The sequence below is a fragment of the Phyllobates terribilis genome, unplaced genomic scaffold (assembly GCF_046119375.1).
Source record: "Phyllobates terribilis strain yellow unplaced genomic scaffold, ASM4611937v1 Scaffold_1__5_contigs__length_1240528914, whole genome shotgun sequence".
NCBI classification, from domain to species: domain Eukaryota; kingdom Metazoa; phylum Chordata; class Amphibia; order Anura; family Dendrobatidae; genus Phyllobates; species Phyllobates terribilis.
Window position 1 is genome coordinate 832,569,945 of NW_027362761.1, and position 18,314 is coordinate 832,588,258.

At 43.7% G+C, this 18,314-nt stretch overlaps 1 protein-coding gene across 1 annotated transcript in view; it reads left to right on the forward strand.

Moving 5' to 3' along the window:
- Positions 1-18,314, forward strand: part of MMRN1 (multimerin 1) — a 381,581-nt gene that overhangs the window by 352,884 nt on the left and 10,383 nt on the right. The window contains exons 6-7 of the mRNA XM_073638116.1: positions 11,222-13,186; positions 17,291-17,437. Of these exons, the coding sequence (XP_073494217.1) occupies positions 11,222-13,186; positions 17,291-17,437 (2,112 nt within the window). The remainder of the gene's footprint in view (positions 1-11,221; positions 13,187-17,290; positions 17,438-18,314) is intronic.

Below are 18,314 nucleotides of genomic sequence, written 5' to 3' on the forward strand. Positions count from 1 at the left end.
TCCAGTCCTCAAAGGTGTCACCCCAATCGCACTTGCTTCCTCACAGCTCCCAAATCTCCAGCTGCCCGTCTGAGTATGAGGTAGAACAGATGGTTGAGTCTGCAGAGCTGTTTACTCATACTATAGCCTGGGAATCAGAGGTCGACTCCAGCGCTTCTATGAATCCAGACGAGGAAATGATCTGCACTGATGCCCGGAATCTTTATGAGTCGGATCCAGGACCAGACGCAGAAGGTTCTGACCATAATGTAGACCCTCATTCCCAAACTGTAACTCCTGTTGGTGGAGACAATGAGGAAGACGATGATAAGACTCAAATACCTGATTGGAGCGACAACTTTAGTTTTTTGTCAGGGCAGGAACAGGTTGGCTCTGAGGACGACGGGTGTGATAATGCACAGGGTGATGATGATGAGGTTGGAGATCCCACTTACTGTCAACCTACAGTCAGCCAAGAGATGAGGTCAGCAGAGGAGGTGGAGGAAGATGCTAGTGACGACGAGGTCAGGTTGCGCCTTCCTGGACAGAGACATAGTACTGGAAGCACGTCAACAACTGCATCCTCAAACACAACTCTGCCTCTCACCACAAGTCGTGGTGGCTCTTCAGGTCGCATGGGTGCTAAGCCTTGCATAGCCTGGGCATTTTTTCAGATCGATAAAGATGACCCAACTCGTGTTATCTGTAACATTTGTCAGCAAAAGCTAAGTAGAGGCCAAAAAATACATAGTTTGAGTACTTCATGCATGAACCGGCATATGGACATGAAGCATAAGTTGCAGTGGGAAGCTCAGTGTGATACAATGTGGCCTAGCCGGCCGGGCCAACCACCGTCTGCCATATCTTGTGCATCCGCGGCCTCTTCATCCTCTGTGACTGGGGGGACAGCAGTCACGCCTGTTTTGGGGCGCAGACCTGCCACCTCTTTACCCGCAACAGCCAGCGTGATTGGCAGGTCATCATTTTCTTTGGAGGTGGTAACACCAGCTGGTGTTGAGCGCTGTCCGACATCGATAGCATCACCTTTGGATCATGGCAACCTAACATGTCCGCCTGCATCTTCCTCACAGACCGGCAGTTTGTCGGGGACACCCTTATCAACCCCGTCTAAGCACAATAGCCAGCCCTCGGTCCCTCTGATGTGGACAAGTAAAAGACCATTTCCTCCTAGCCATGAGAAAGCTAAGAGGTTGAATTTCACCATCTGCAAGCTCTTGGCTACAGAAATGCTGCCTTTCCGCCTGGTGGACACAGAGGATTTTCGAGACCTTATGTCCGTCGCAGTTCCCCAGTACCAGATGCCCAGTCGGCACTACTTGTCAAAGAAAGGTGTGCCTGCACTCCACCAGCATGTCGCACACAACATCACCGCTTCTTTGAGAAACTCTGTGTGTGACAGGGTGCATTTCACCAGACACTTGGACGAGTAGTCATGGACAGGGGCGTTACATGTCGCTGACTGGGCACTGGGTAACTATGGTGACAGCAGGACAAGGGGCTGCTGTCCAAGTCTTGCCGTCCCCACGAGTTGTGCGTCAATCCTCTTTATGTCAAAGTTCCTCCACTGCTTCTGCCTCCTCAACCTCCTCTCGGTCCTCCACCTGCCCCCAAAGCCTGTCTGGTCATGCCACAAGCTTTCTAACTGTGCAGAAGGGATCCTGCACACCTCCTTACTATGCTGGCAGTAGGGCTCAACGTCATCAGGCGGTTTTTACATTGAAATGTCTGGGAAATGTGAGTCACACAGCTGAGGAGTGTGGTCAGCTCTGGAGAACCAATTTCATGAATGGTTGTCTCCACTGGACCTGAAACCAGGGAAGGCCGTGTGCGACAATGCTGCAAACCTGGGTGCGGCCCTTCGCCGGGGCAATGTCACACACGTGCCTTGTATGGCTCACGTGTTGAACCTGGTTGTCCAGCAATTTTTAGCCCACTATCCCAGACTAGATGGCCTTCTGCAGAGGGCACGGTCGCTGTGTGCTCACTTCCGCCATTCGCATCCCGCAGCTCAGCGACTTACATCTCTACAGAAGTCGTTGGGTCTGCCACTTCACCGGCTAAAATGCGATGTGCCTACCCGGTGGAATTCAACTCTGCACATGTTGCAGCGACTGTGGCAGCACCGACAAGCCCTGGTGCAATACGTTCTGACGTATAGCCTGGGCCAACGAGATTCAGAGGTGGGGCAAATCACGCTGGAGGAGTGGTCTCAGATCAGGGACCTATGCACCCTTCTGCACAGTTTTGAAATGGTGACGAAGATGTTTAGCGCTGACGATGCCATTATCAGCATGACTATTCCAGTGATTTACATGCTGGAGCACATGTTAAACAGAATTCGGAGTCAGGTGGTGGCACAAGAGGAGGTGGAGGAAGTAGAAGAGGAGGAGTTGTATGCGGAAGGGCTAACATCTGCAAGGTCCAGACGGTCGGCAGCACCAAGGCAGCAGGCATGTGAGGGTGGGGGAGATGGTTTTACCAGGGTGCATGGTAGCAGCCAAACTAGTGAGGAAGGTGCAGGAGCCCAGGAAGAAGTGGAGGACGAACTGATGGAAGACTCATCAGATGAGGGAGACCTTGATCACATTTCTGTTGTGCGAGGTTGGGGGGAGAGGACAGAGGAAGGAAGCATGATTGTTACCTCGCCACCAACACAACAGGGACTTGGTGCTCCTGGATGCGCAACACACATGAGTGCCTTCTTGCTGCACTACCTGCAACATGACCCTCGAATTGTGAGAATTAGAAATAATCCTGACTACTGGGTTGCCACACTGTTAGATCCCCGGTACAAAAGTAAATTTGCAGAAATCATTCCTGCCATAGAAAGGGATGCACGCATGCAGGAGTATCAGCAGAGACTGTTGCAGAATCTTACATGTGCTTTTCCACAAAATACCAGTGGTGCACATAGTGAATCTCACAGTTCCAACTTGCCAACCGTGGGACCGTCAAGTGTTCAGCACTCAAACCGTAACAGAACCACAGTATCTGCTGGTAACATCAATTTTGCGGAATCATTTCACCACTTTTTTAGCCCATCCTTTGCAAGGCCACAGGAGACAAGAAGTCTGACACATAGTCAACGCCTATAGACGATGGTACAGGAGTATCTCCAAGTAAACATTGAAGCCACGACTGTGTCACTGGACCCTTGCTCTTTTTGGGCTTCCAATCTGGATAAATGGCCGGAGCTAGCCACTTACGCCTTGGAGATCTTGTCATGCCCCGCAGCCAGCGTTCTGTCTGAACGTGTGTTCAGCGCTGCTGGTGGTGTGCTGACAGATAAGCGCACGCGGCTCTCCACTGATAATGTAGACAGACTCACGTTCATAAAGATGAACAAATCATGGATCCGAAATGACTTTTCTACCCCTGTGTCATCCTGGGGAGAGTAAAAGCTTGATGATTGGTTAAAATCACCCTACCAACCGTTTTAAGCTTTCAAATTACTAATCATGTTTATCTGTATCTTGGCTGGAAAATAATTTGGGCTTTGTAGCAGTGTGCAGCACTGATTCTATTAGGCCATCTATAATAAGCTCCACCAGATTTAAAATTACTAATCATGTTTATCTGTATCTTGACTGGAAAATAATTTGGGCTTTGTAGCAGTGTGCAGCACTGATCCTATTAGGCCATCTATACTAAAGCTTCACCAGATTTAAAATTAATAATAATTTTTAGCTGCATCTAGCCCGGAAAATAATTTTAGGGCTCCGAGATGCGCAAGACACATAAGTGCCTTCTTGCTGCACTACCTGCAGAATGACCCTCATATTGTCAGAATTCGAAGTAATCATGACTACTGGGTTGCCACACTCTTAGATACCCCAAACTTTTCGATCAACCTTTTCATTTTAATAAAGACCAAAAAAATGGTCATTTTTGAAATTATAAGCATTAGCAGGTTGTTAGAAACTGAAATCAAACAGTTTTCTACTCAAAACTTATTCTAGGTGATGTTACATTTTCACATAGGACCCCTTGTTCGAAAGGAGCTTCTGAACTCTCTCGTCCATTGAATTTGTCAGGTTTTGGATGGTTTCTGCTTCAATTGTTTTGCATGAGGACAGAATACCCTCCCAGAGCTGTTGCTTAGATGTGAACTGCCTCCCGCCATCATAGACACTCCTTTTAATGATGCTCCAAAGGTTCTGAATGGGGTAGAGGTCAGGGGAGCATGGGAGTCACACCATAAGTTTGTCCCCTTTTATGCCCATATCAGCCAGAGATGCAGATGTTTTATGTGCAGCATGAGATGGTGCATTATCATGCAGAAAAATTATCTTGCTGTGAAATACACGGTTCTTCTTCTTGAACCATGGCAGGAAGTGCTGTTTGAGAAAATCCACATACATTATGGAGTTCATCTTTAGCGCCTTCAGGGATCCTAAAGGGGCCGACAATCTCTCTCCCCATGATTCCAGCCCAAAACATTACTCCACCTCCTCCTTGTTGGCGCTGTAGCTGTGTTTGCGTGGGGTGTCCATCAACCAGCCATCCTCCACTCCATCCATCTGGACCATCGAGCGCTGCACGGCACTCATCCGTGAACAAAACAGTTTTGAAATCAGTCTTCATGTAATGTTTGGCCCACTGGAGCCGTTTCTGCTTGTGTGAAGTGGATAGAGGAGGTCGACAGGATGGCGTATGCACAGCTGCAAACCTCTGAAGGACCCTGCATCTTGTTGTTCGGGGGACGTTGGAGGCACAAGCAGCTTCAAAAACTTGTCTGCTGCTATGACAAGGCTTTTTTGCCGCTGCTCTTTCAACCTGACGTAATTGCCTGTAGGAAAGAGTCCTCAATTTGCCCTTATCAGCATGCACACGTGTGTACTGTGAATCAGCTACATACTTCTTGATTGCCAAGACACTTCATCCTGATCATCGCACAATGTTGATTGTAGTCATGCCTTGACCTAAACACTCCACAATTTGTTGCTTCTCAGCAGCCGACACATCCTTTTTCTTTCCCATTTTGGCAGAAAATGTAGGCTGCTTAATAATGTGAGAGAGCCTTCTTAAGTAGTCTTGCCTTTCATTGGACACACCTGCCAAACTAATTAGCACAGGTGTCTGCAATTGCTTACAGTGATATAAAGAGCCCTGACACACATCACCATCAATGAGTTTAACTGACAAATAAACAAATTCTTCCCTTATCACTCCTAAACACTTTTTGCATAATAATTTGGAACGCAGTGTACATGTGCTTTTCCACAAAACACCAGTGGTTCACGTAGTGAATCTTACAGTTCTAACTTGCCAACCGTGGTCTGTATGGAGTTGTTCAATAAAGGGCCCAAAATTAAGATAACATAGATGAGAGAGGTCTCTATGAATAGGAATTCCTAAGTATTTGATACCCTGTGAGGGCCAGGCAAAGGGAAAGTTGGACTGGATGGAATCCTATATGGATTTGGGGAGGGAGACATCGAGGGCCTCAGACTTCGCTGCATTGATTTTAAAATTTGACCATGTAACAAAGTGATCTATTTCAGCCATAACAGCATGGATGGATATATGTGATTGAGTGATATATACTAGGACATCATCAGCAAATAGAGAGCACTTGTACTCGGTGCCTCCCACCTCAATCCACCTAATATTGGGGTTATGGCGAATTGATGAGAGCAGGTGCTCCGTCACTAGGATGTATAAGAGAGGGGACAGAGGACATCCCTGCCTTGTCCCATTGGTGATTGTGAAAGGTGATGAAAATGTTCTGACGCACCCCCTGGGCCTTGGGACACCCGGAGCCGGACCCTTTTTGGTGTATGCTGGTGGTTGTAGTCTTCGTGGCGGCGACCCGGTTCCGTGGCTCAGGGTGGTCAAACCAGTGGCGGAACTATTTATGTGGTTTTGATGTTTAAATGTCCGACTACGCCACCCGTGGATTGCGGTCAGAGTGAACCGCCGCTACAGGGCAGACCGCTGAGGCTGGTGTTGTGGGTGCAGCAGAGCGTAGCATAACTCCCCACGGGAGGAGTATAGCCTCAGGGCAGTGTATGCGGAGGATGGGGGTGATGGTGCAGGGCAGCAGCAGTAACGACACGGAGTCAGTGATGCAGTTCAGGGCCTTTACTCACAGTTCTTATTATCCAGACCACGTCTGCAGGTAACGGCTGCCCACGTTGTACTGTGCTCACCAGGTGAGGGGCTCAGACAACTCCCAGATAACTTTGGAGCGCTTCACAGGACCCCCTTTGTGTGTCCTTTGTCTGGCCTTTCTTACCAACACTTCTGTCCGGCTGCCTCGGGCCTCCTCTTGGTAAACTTGGCACCAGTTTCCCTGACCCTATGTGGTGCCTTCCTAGCGGGTGTAGCGAGGGGCTGAGCCACATAAAATGTCAGAGCCTCCGGTTTCTAGCTGAGGGTCGTTTCCTGCCTCCACTAGTTCGGGGACCGGTCTCCCCCTTTGGCCTGACCCCTCCACGCAGGTGGATTCGGGCGTGCGGTGGCGACTCGCCCATCCGCACCCCTGGGATCCCTTCATTCCTCGTTCCTGGAGCCTTCTCCGCTCCTCTTCCTTCCTTCTCCCTCTTGCAGGCCTGGGCCTCTGTTACTAGGCCCGCCTCCGGAGCAGAGCTCATGCAGAGCCCCTGCTCCCTTCCACTTCTGCTCAGACTTCTCTGCACTGAACTAAGATGGTGCCCACCTTTTATACTCCCTTCTCAATGCACCCAGAAACTGCTTCCTCCCTGCTCCTGCACTACAGGGTTCCCCTTCCTCAGTGTTCCCTCCCCCCACTACAGCCAGGGACAGGGACTGTCGTGCCCATCTCAGGGGCATATTGGTCGCCCTGCCCCACGGCAATGTGGTGTAATGCATGCAGGTGTCGGGTCCTGATCCACACTCCATCCTTACCTGAGAGTGAGATATCACACCTCTGGGTGAGGTGCAATACGTCTGTAGCAACCGAGCCCTCAGGGTGCTACAGTTCCATTTATCTTCAGCCTAGGTGACGTATTGTGATACAGGGCCGTGATTTTGGCTATAAAAGGGTCCCCTAGACCCCTACCCCAAGCTTTTTAAGAGAATCATATATGGCGTGCCAGGAGACTCTATGGAATGCTTTCTCAGCATCCAACGAGAGTATCTACTTACAAATTTTTAACTGCATCTAGCCCAGGAAATACTTTGTGCCTAGTAGCAGTGTCTGCTAGTCAGCGGATTATCCCGGCTGTTAAGCAAGCTACACCACCTGTAGTTTGGACACTTAATTTTTTCAAAGGAAATGCTTCGGGACCACGGGATACTCAGTGAAGAGCATCAGGAGGCACCCCAAGGCATAGGGGCTGGGACTGGCAGTAGGATGCCTTGCGGTGGACAGCCGAGCTCGATCCTTATAAAAGCTTTTTAACTGCAGCAGCTTTAGTGGACGCTACTGGAGCTGGAATTACGCGGCTGCTGGCATGAGACTTGCCCTCCAATAGATCCTTGTAAATGGATTTAAAGTGTATTCATTCAAATTAGAGAGACAATTTAAAATAAAAAACTTAGAGCTGCCTCCACCACAGGGGGGCTCGCTCGACCCACCAGCGGACAGGCACCAGTATTGGGAGAGGGGGGCTGGCCGTCAGGGTTCACCGCGGCTCTGGCACAAACCCGGCGACACGGAGGTGGCACGGGCAGGAGCGGACTGAACGTGTCGGCTTCTCACTTTTTGGATTTTAGAAGGGCATGACATGCCTATATCTGTGTCTCCCCCTCCTTTTACTCCTCCACCTCTTTTCTTTTCTCATGACTATATGTACTTGTCACTTTTCCATGTGTTAGTTGTGTCTTCTGAGCAGTTTGTCAGCTTTTGGACACCTTTGAAGGTGTTTTCTATGTGTTTCTATGTGTTTTTGTTTGCCTGCGGGGGTGGCTCAACACTAGTCCTGACCTGATTAAGGCTCTTTCAGTACTGGCTTTTAAGGTTTAAGGCTATGTGCACACGTTCAGGATTTCAAGCAGAAATTTCCACAGTGTTTCTGCATCTCCTTGGCAGGAAAAACACTGCGGAAAAAACGTGCGTTTTTGATGCGGTTTTGATGCTTTTTTAAGTGTTTTTGTACATCAATGATTGCTTTTTGGAGATAAATAAAGTTATTTGGTGGGATATTGCGTTTTGGATTACCATCAGAACTGGGGTGAGTATATTGGTTAATTTAAATTAATAAAGAATGTGTCTGTTGTATTTCAAATAAAGTGTTTAGTCTGTGTCTGTGTGTTTATTTAACTCTTTACTTTACTTTAATTAGGTTTGGTGATGAAAGGGTCTGATTGACACCTTGTCATCACCAAAGAAAAGAGCTGGGTGTCAGTTAATCCCATTCACCCAATCTCACTAGCATTTCCATTCATGTAATTTCTGGGGCAGGTGTGAGCTGCTATTTTTAGCCTAGGAACTTGCCATTAGTCAAGCATGGTCCCTGGCTATTATTAACAGCTCACTGCTGTTTTGTTAGCCGCTATGTCCCCTCGCTCAGCACTCAGCAGCATTTTGGACCCAGCATATTTTTGCTGCGTCCAAAACTCAGTGTTCTAATGCCGCACTTTTGTTGCCGGTACATGTGAATCCACCGCATATAATGACACTTCAATCGGTCAAAATCTGCCATGGAGACCAGCGTGTCCACTACAGAAATTGACATGCTCCGGGTGAGTTTGGGTACGTGGCCACGATCAGGAGCCACTGCAGGTTTGATGCTGAGTATTTATACAACGTCAAACCCGCAGCGTCGAGATGTTACAACATAATGGAAGGAATTTCTAGAAATCCCATGTCCACTATGCGTGCCTCCACAACAGAAATTTGACCACTAGAATGTATCGAATGCGGTAAATACACATAGTTCAGTGAACACATGTGGATTTACCTGCGTTCAATAGAATGCAACATTTTGGACACAGCAAAAAATATGCGTCCAAAGCGCTGCTACATCTGCATCATGGGTACAGAGCCTAAAATTAAAAAAAAAATGGCGTTGGCTTCCGCATCATTTTTATAACCAGCAGAGGGAAAACCAACCGCTGGGGGCTGTCATTAGTAGCCGGGGAAGGGGCCATTAGCCAACAATGTTCCCTGGCTATTACTATCAGCCGACAGCTGTTTGTTCAGCCATTACTGGCTAGATTATGGGGGACCCCAGAAAAATTGACATGGGGTCCCATTATAAAATCTAACCAGAAAAGGCTAAACAGACAGCTGCGGGCTGATTTTAATAGTCAGGAAAAGGCCATGATTACTAGCCCCCTCCACGGCTATTAATTTCACCCCTCAGCAGTCCCAGAAATGGCACATTCATAAGATTCTCCAAATCTGGCGCTTAGCCTCTGCTGTTCCCACTGCCCTGTAATGGTGGAGAGTGGGGTAATGGGGTCGGGGTTCACGTCAGCCTTGTATTGGTGGCTGACATGAAGTCCAGGTTAGTAAAGGAGGCCGTCTATATGACACCCCCATTACTAACCCCGTTGTAAAGTTGTCGCTGCTTTTTCAATAAATACACAGCCAGAATAAAGTATTTTAATAAAATAAGAAACACACGGTTTTAAAAAATAAATAAATATTACACTCTCAGTCCCCGAATCCCTCAATCTTCTGAAAAAAATGTAAAATAAAAAACAACCATATCCCTCACCTGTCCGCCGTCATGACGTAGTCCACAATTACCTCCAACAATTGTCCCTCGGCGATCCATGTCACTTCTACAGCAGTGACATCAGCAATCACTGATGTCACTGCTGTAGAAGAAAGCAATGTATACTGATAGGAGTGTAAAATCACTCCTGTCAGTATACATTGCTGCTGCAGGAGTGAGGTCACTGGGGTTCATTAGCTGAAAATCAGCAGATCAGTCCCGGTGAGCTCATCACCAGTACTGGTGGGAACATTCTTCAGAATGTTCCCACGGTGAGATCTTCAGCTGAGAGCTCACGTGACCGTCACATGACCGCAGCTCCCGGTAGTGTACTGCCGGCCACCGGGCTGAACACATTGGGAGGACACTGGGGGCCGCCGGACAGGTGAGTATAGTTTTATAGTATAGTTTTTCATTTTACTTTTTATTTTTTTTACACCGCGTGGTACCCGGCGCCACTCTCGCTGTTATCAGTGGGAGCGGCGGTCGGATGAGAGGAGTAGTAATCTCCTCAGCCGAGCCGGGTACCATGCGGTGTAAAAAAAAAATAAATAAAAAGTAAAATTAAAAACTATACTATAACACTATACTCACCTGTCAGGCGGCCCCCAGTGTCCTCCCGATGCATTCAGCCCGGTGGCCGGCAGTGCACTGCCGGGAGCTGCGGTAATGTGACGGTCACATGAGCTCTCAGCTGAAGATCTCACCATGGGAACATTCTGAAGAATGTTCAAAATACCTGTGGTTAGTTCAGTGATATAGATTGATGACCACCAGGATGTAGCTTGATCCCTCATACCCCTACGCCGTTTCACACCACGCTTCTTCCTGAAGTACAGTGGTAGTACAGTGTCTAGCAATTTTTTGACCTAGCTTTTGGACTGTCTGTTATGAATAATGTATATCTAACTATATAAATTAATAATCTAAGAAAGTTTCTAATATACTTCAATTGCACATTCCCTACCTTTCCTTCTTTACTCTTAACTTCCTGTCTGTTTTCAAATGGATCGTCATGAGGGGCTGTGATGGAGAAGTGACCGCAACTGTTACCATGCTACCACCCTTCTTCAGTCCCACGCAGACCCACATCTTCAGTCTACACTGCTTCTGTCCTCACAGCCTCATTCATTGAAATGAAATGGGAGCAGTGCAAGGAAAAATGGAGGGTCACATTACAGTCACTTTTCCATCACTGCTACTGAAACAGGATGTAATCAGGGAGCAGCAATGAAAAAAAAGCTGTGGTAAATGACTGCAATGCAGATGATGCTGCATTTCAGTTCAAATAAGGGGGCAGTAGGATGGACAGCAGCACCAGATCCCTCCACCAGACAGGAAGAGTAGAGAGGAAACGGTAGGGAATTTTTAACTGAAGTACATTAGAAAAGTGATTATATTGTTAAATAAAATAGTATGACATATAGCATTAAATTCTCTGTTAGTTTCGGGCAACCCCTTTAATATTTTTACATGAAACAAAATGGAAAAAATAATTTACATAAGCTATTTTAAATAGACAAAAGCTTACTCTCAGAGCAAAATGATGTAGGAACAAATACAATTAACTTAAATGTTTTCCTTTATTTTAGATTTAACAACGAAAAGTATAACGGAATTAATCAAAGAAATTGTTAAGGATCAGTTGACTGTGCTGCAGGGAGACATGAAAGAATCGGTAGCTCAGATGTACAAAAGTATGTCTGAAATATCTCTTGAAGTTGAACAGACAAAAGAATTTGTGAAAACGATGAATCATACTATTATTTCTACTCATGTAAAGTGTGTACTAGAAGAAGACAAGAAGGCAACGATGGATGATGTGGTAGAACTCAAGAATCGAGTTGAGAATTTAAAAAATACAGCTTTTGTGTGCACAACTTCTTTTAAAGAAATGGAGGAAAAGCATTTGGCCCTAGAGAAGGAATTAGAAAGTGAGAAATTAAGAAACAGAGAGTATTTTGAGTCGTTGAATAACACATTGAGCAAAATAAAGGAAATTCATAGTCAAATGGTAACTGAGGAACATACAAAGGAGCTAATGGTCTCAGCAGAAAATAGTCCCATGGATGAAAATCTAACTGAATATCTTATTATTTTGCAAGAAAGATTAAAAAAGCAGAATGTAATGATGCTCCAACTGTATGATGATATTAATTCACAAGACGTCAAAATCAATAATCTTACAATAATGTTAGATCTTCAAAAGCAATCAATTGAGAAAGCATGTGAAGACAGATTTTCATCTTGCAAGAAGGATTTTCAGAAGCAGTTAAAGGGAGCTGAAGAGAACATGCACGTGTTAAACAAAACTGTTTCTGATGTGGTGCTTCCTCTGGATGACAAGATAGATAAAATGAATGAGCAAATAAGTGATTTGTGTTATGACATGGAAATACTACAACCTTTATTAGAAAGGGGGGCACCATTTAGCATGGCATCTGACGATGAGCATAGGAAAAATATGGTTGAAGTCCATAATGAGATAAAGAATATTACAGGATTTCTGAATGACTTAGTTTCTAGAATGGAAGAGCTTGCTAAAGGTCAGAAGGAACTTCGTAGCAAAGCGGATGCCCGGGAACAAATGTTTGAAAGACGCCTTAATGAGTGTCTCATAGTAGCTGAAGATGGATTCAACAGCACTACAGATATAATAAATAATGCTGTTGATTCTATCGAGGATAATTTTGTTATGAAGTCTACTGTATCTGAAATCGAAAATGTAGTTGAACTCTACTATAACGTCACAATTGAAAAGTTGGAAAAGGTTATGCTGGCCATTCCTCAGTTGAACAATACCTTACAAAACCTGGTTAGCCAATCAGGATCAAGTCAACAGGATAATGAACAGACTCAACATTATAAGAAGGCATCAAATGATAATAGCATCAACTTGTTGACTTATGTTGAACTTTATCAAAAGATAAATGCCATGCAAGTCTTGTTAGAGCAAAATCAACTAAACATAACCCACATGGAGGAGAAACTGCAAATCTCAGAAAATAAGGCCAACAGTTGCCAATCACGTATGCAAAGTATAGAATCCCAGGTGAATCTCATCCTTGCTAACCCTACGATTTCTCCAAAGAATAAAAAGGATGAGGCAATCTCAAAAGGCAATGTCCAATCTGATGTCAACTCAAGACTTAAGACCCTTGAGTTTAAATCTGTCCGAATGTCATCAAGTATTCCACAACTAAATAAAACAGCCAATGAGGCAAAGGTCTTGTGCCAAAGCATATTCATCACTGTTAAAAAAGTCAATGACAGTGTGCCCCGGTTAATCAAAGATGCTCAGCTAAATATTACACATTTACAGAATGGCTTTGAGGAGTTGATTCGTTCATTAGTGGAAATAAAGGTGGAAACAGTATTGTCAAATCTGTCTTCCTACATTGATAATTCAGTATCTGATGTAAGAAATAACATAGTTAAACTTCAAAAACAAATGAAAGCTCCTATAAAGAAGACACTTCAACCTAAAAAGATCATGGTCAACCCAACTTCATCTGCCACTGGACGTAGTCAGAGAAACATTGATATTGGAGATCAAGGTGAGTAATGTTGTATTATTTAGATTGAAGGACAGCACGGTTGAACAGTGGCTAGCAATATTGTCCTTTCAGGGCTGCTGACCTAGGTTTGAATCCAGCCATGGACAACATTTACATAAAATTTTAAATGTTTAAGTAGGTTTCCACCAAGTACTGGGCTTTTCTTTAAGGGTATGTTCACATGACAACTTTTCAAGGCAGATTTTGAGTGGGTTTGGTCTGAAACCCACCTGAAAATGCACTAAGCACTGAAAAGAATGAGCATATGCATTTCCATGTAAAAACAACTTGCTTTTAAGCATCTTGTAACCGCTTCAGCTTTCCAAAGATGCCAATCAGTTGAAATAAGTGAACAGACTATTCTTCAGTCATTTTCTGCTCTGAAGATACACTTTACATTACAAGTCAATGGGAAGGCTCACAAGTTGTCCAAGTGTATTTTTGACCATTTTGCCTGCATTTTAACTTAAATAACCGGTAGTACTTTTTTCATTGTTGAATGGAGTTAAAAGACCTCTGGAAAATGCCAAGGTAAAATTTGTCTGAAATGTGGTAAAAAAAATTCTCAAAAGAAATGTGGTGGCCAAAAAGTACTACTGAAATGACCCGAAAAATCTCTAAAAAAGAAACTTTAGGAAAAGAACACAGTCATTTCTTGCAGTATCTTTGTTTTTGAAAATCTCTGCGGCTTCACTTGCCTGAATACACGTCATGTGCACATAACCTAAGACTTGCAAACTATATTAGTAGGATAATTGGCTTCCTATGAAATTGACAGTAATGTTTCTGACATATGAAAATTGATTGTGAACTCTTCTGGAGCTAAGGACTGATCTGAGTGAAGACAATCTCTCTTTAAGTATCCTCTATATAAAAAAATACAATAGGACATTATACAGAGCACAATATGGTGGAACATTTAGCACATATAATTTAATTGGTACGAAGAGCTACAGGAACTATGTGCAAGTATCCTGCATTTTGGACACATCTCTAATAAGGGAATATTTCAGCTGGGTTTCACACTCTAAACTATTTATATGAGCATGTAGCTCTTTCCATACAGGTGCAGCAATACCTTTACATGTTCCTCTATTACTGAGAAATAAGAGTCTGAATTGATATGCAAATGAATATGGTAGATCTGAAGCTTCTGTCACTCCAGCCTTATTTCCTGCCGAGCGCCACCTCCTCCTGCTTGACTTATGGCTCCTTTACCTGAAGTCACACAGTATAGAGGCTGTAAGTCAAGCATGGGGAAGCTGCACTAGACTAGGAATAGAGCTGGAGCGACATAGGCTTTAGATCTACATTCTCATTTGCAAATCAATTCAAATGCTAATTTCTCAGTAACAGAGGAACGGACAAGCCATGTAAAAGTATTGCTGAACTTGTATTTGAAAGAGTTACATGAGCATATAAATAGTTTCCCTTTAAATCTGCATAAGCCCAAATTCTGCAATTACTTTATTGAATTATCTTCTTTAGGCTGTGTGCCCACTATGCATTTTTTAAGCGTTTCCGTAGCAGCAATTCCGCTGCAGAAACACTTAAAAAATGCTTGGTAGAAGGCCTGCCATGTTCCCCAATGATAATCCGCATGTGCTGTGCACATGCTGAGGAAACTTGCGCTGCAGGTTATCATTGCGGAAAAAAACGCAGCACTACCAATTATTTTGGGGAAGCGCTGCGTTTTCGCCGCTATTGACTTGTATTGGAACACTTGGATTCCGCATCACTGCATCTGTACATGCGGAATCCAAGAGTTTTAATGTGCGGATGGTACCCGGGTCTGGAGGACAGGAGACTCTCCTCCGGACCCGGGTACCATAGAACATGTAAAAAAGAATACAATTAAAAATAAATATTATATTTACCTTCTGATGGCCCGCGGTGTGCTTGTCTTCGCTTGCCGGCAGATTGCGGTGGACTGTGAGCTGCCGGCAAGCCAGGACGGATCGAATAAAGACTCCGAGGGCCATCAGAAGGTAAGTATAGATTTTTTTTTTTTTTTTAACATTCTTAAAGGTCACACTGTATAAATCCATGCCGTTTGCATGGATTTATATAGTGTGACCAAGTTGTCAAGCACTTTCCAAGTGATGCTAAAATCGCTTGGAAAGCACTTGACAACTCGCATGCAGAAATGCATGTGAAGAACGCTTCACATCCGCATGTCCCTGGCAGGAAAAACGCATGTAAAATCCACATGCGTTTTTTCTGCCAGGGAGATGCAGAAACGCTCAGGAAAAAAATCCGGAGCATTTCTGCATTGTGGGCACATAGCCTCATAGCCTAATAAAGCTTTTATATTTTTGAAAAGTAGTTAAAATATTTTGAATATTAAGAATATTGAGAACTGGTTATTTTATATACAGTTAGGTCCATATATATTTGGACAGAGACAACATTTTTCTAATTTTGGTTCTAGACATTACCACAATGAATTTTAAACAAAACAATTCAGATGCAGTTGAAGTTCAGACTTTCAGCTTTCATTTGAGGGTATCCACATTAAAATTGGATGAAGGGTTTAGGAGTTTCAGCTCCTTAACATGTGCCACCCTGTTTTTAAAGGGTCCAAATGTAATTGGACAATTGACTCCAAGGCTATTTCATGGACAGGTGTGGGCAATCCCTTCGTTATGTCATTCTCAATTAAGAAGATAAAAGGCCTGTAGTTGATTTGAGGTGTGGTGCTTGCATTTGGAAGGTTTTGCTGTGAAGTAAACATGAGGTCAAAGGAGCTCTCCATGCAGGTGAAACAAGCCATCCTTAAGCTGCAAAAACAGAAAAAACCCATCCGAGAAATTGCTACAATATGAGGAGTGGCAAAATCTACAGTTTGGTACATCCTGAGAAAGAAAGAAAGCACTGGTGAACTCATCAATGCAAAAAAGACCTGGGCGCCCATGGAAGACAACAGTAGTGGATGATTGCAGAATAATCTCCATGGTGAAGAGACATCCTTTCACAACAGCCAACCAAGTGAACAACACTCTCCAGGAGGTAGGCGTATCAAAATCCAAATCTACCATAAAGAGAAGACTGCATGAAAGTAAATACAGAGGGTTCACTGCACGGTGCAAGCTACTCATAAGCATCAAGAAAAAAAAGGCTAGACTGGACTTTGCTAAAAAACATCTAAAAAAGCCAGCACAGTTCTGGAAGAACATTCTTTGGACAGATGAAACCAAGATCAACCTCTACCAGAATGATTTAAAGAGAAAAGTATGGTGAAGGCGTGGTACAGCTCATGATCCAAAGCATACCACATCATCTGTAAAATACGGTGGAGGCAGTGTGATGGCTTGGGCATGCATGTCTGCCAGTGGCAGTGGGTCACTAGTGTTTGTTGATGATGTGACACAGGACAGAAGCAGCCAAATGAATTCTGATGTATTCAGAGCCATACTGTGTGCTTAGATCCAGCCAAATGCAGCCAAACTGATTGGTCGTCGTTTCATACTACAGATGGACAATGACCCAAAACATAAAGCCAAAGCAACCCAGGAGTTTATTAAAGCAAAGAAGTGGAATATTCTTGAATGGCCAAGTCAGTCACCTGATCTCAACCCAATTGAGCATGCATTTCACTTGTTAAAGACTAAACTTCAGACAGAAAGAACCCACAAACAAACAGCAACTGAAAACCACCACAGTGAAGGCCTGGCAGAGCATCAAAAAAGAGGAAACACAGCGTCTGGTGATGTCCATGAGTTCAAGACTTCAGGCAGTCATTGCCAACAAAGGGTTTTCAACCAAGTACTAGAAATGAACATTTTATTTACAATTATTTAATCTGTCCAATTACTTTTGGTCCCTTTAAAAACAGTGTGGCACATATTAAGGAGCTGAAACTCCTAAACCCTTCATCCAATTTTAATGTGGATACCCTCAAATGAAATCTGAAAGTCTGAACTTCAACTGCATCTGAATTGTTTTGTTTAAAATTCATTGTGGTAATGTCTAGAACCAAAATTCGAAAAATGTTGTCTCTGTCCAAATATATATGGACCTAACTGTACCATAATTAGGAGGAGGCTATATGCTAAACATACTAAGTATGACAAAAATCAATATAGTCTGCTATTTTTCTTCTAGATGAATATTTTAGTTGCAACAGTGGACCTTGTTTAAATGGAGGAACATGCATTAACGATGTCAAAGGCTATACATGCGCCTGTCGCCATCCTTTTGGAGGAGTAAATTGTAGTGTAAAGATGTCAGATGACAATACTCAGTCACTAGGCAAGTACTGTATTAGTTTCTCTATTTTAACTGTGTGAAATACTGTATATAACGCAGACAAAAAAGATGATAATAGAAAGTATGGATGAATTGGAGGCAATTTTTTTGAAAGATCCTGGTCACTGTTTTCCCTTTCAATAAACAGTTACAGACTAAAATTGGTATAAAAAAAATATGTTTTACTTTTTACCTTTTAAACACAATGGTACAACGTTCTTAAAGGTTTCAGGTCACAATTTTGGATACAAATGCTTGATAGTTGTACACTGGTGGCATTACTATGCTGTAAAGTTGCTATTCACTCATGTTGATGCAGAATTCTTGAATATTTTAGAATATAGCTTAAACAAAATCAAATAGAATAGGACAAAGTTAATTCAGTGTCTTGTCCATTTTACATTTACACTGCTCTCTGGAACCTTACAGGGTAACAATAATAGTCCAGAAGGTATGTTACTGGACTGAACTGTTAGATGATAATGAGGTAAATAGAGGGATGGTCTCATTTACACCTGGCTCTAATTCTTTGAACTCTATCTTAAATGACTTTTTTGCCAATTACTTTTAGTTCACTAGAGGCTTACATCCTACACAGCTACAATTAGGACCAGTGGCAATCTCCGCAGAGCTGTTGTTTTGTACTATCAGACCATGTTGGATCCATCCTGACCTGACATCTATCTTAAAGCTGTGGCAGTCTACCTGCAATTAACTCCTCCCAAGACTGACAAGATACTCAGTCCAGAGCCACTACACACTCCTGAGACTTTCTCCAAAACGTGCTAGACAATATCTCAATGGCAGCTTTTGTCTACGGATCCTAAAAAAGTATACTAAGTGACCAACTAGAACATCTTCACATGCTCCTTCTCACGTT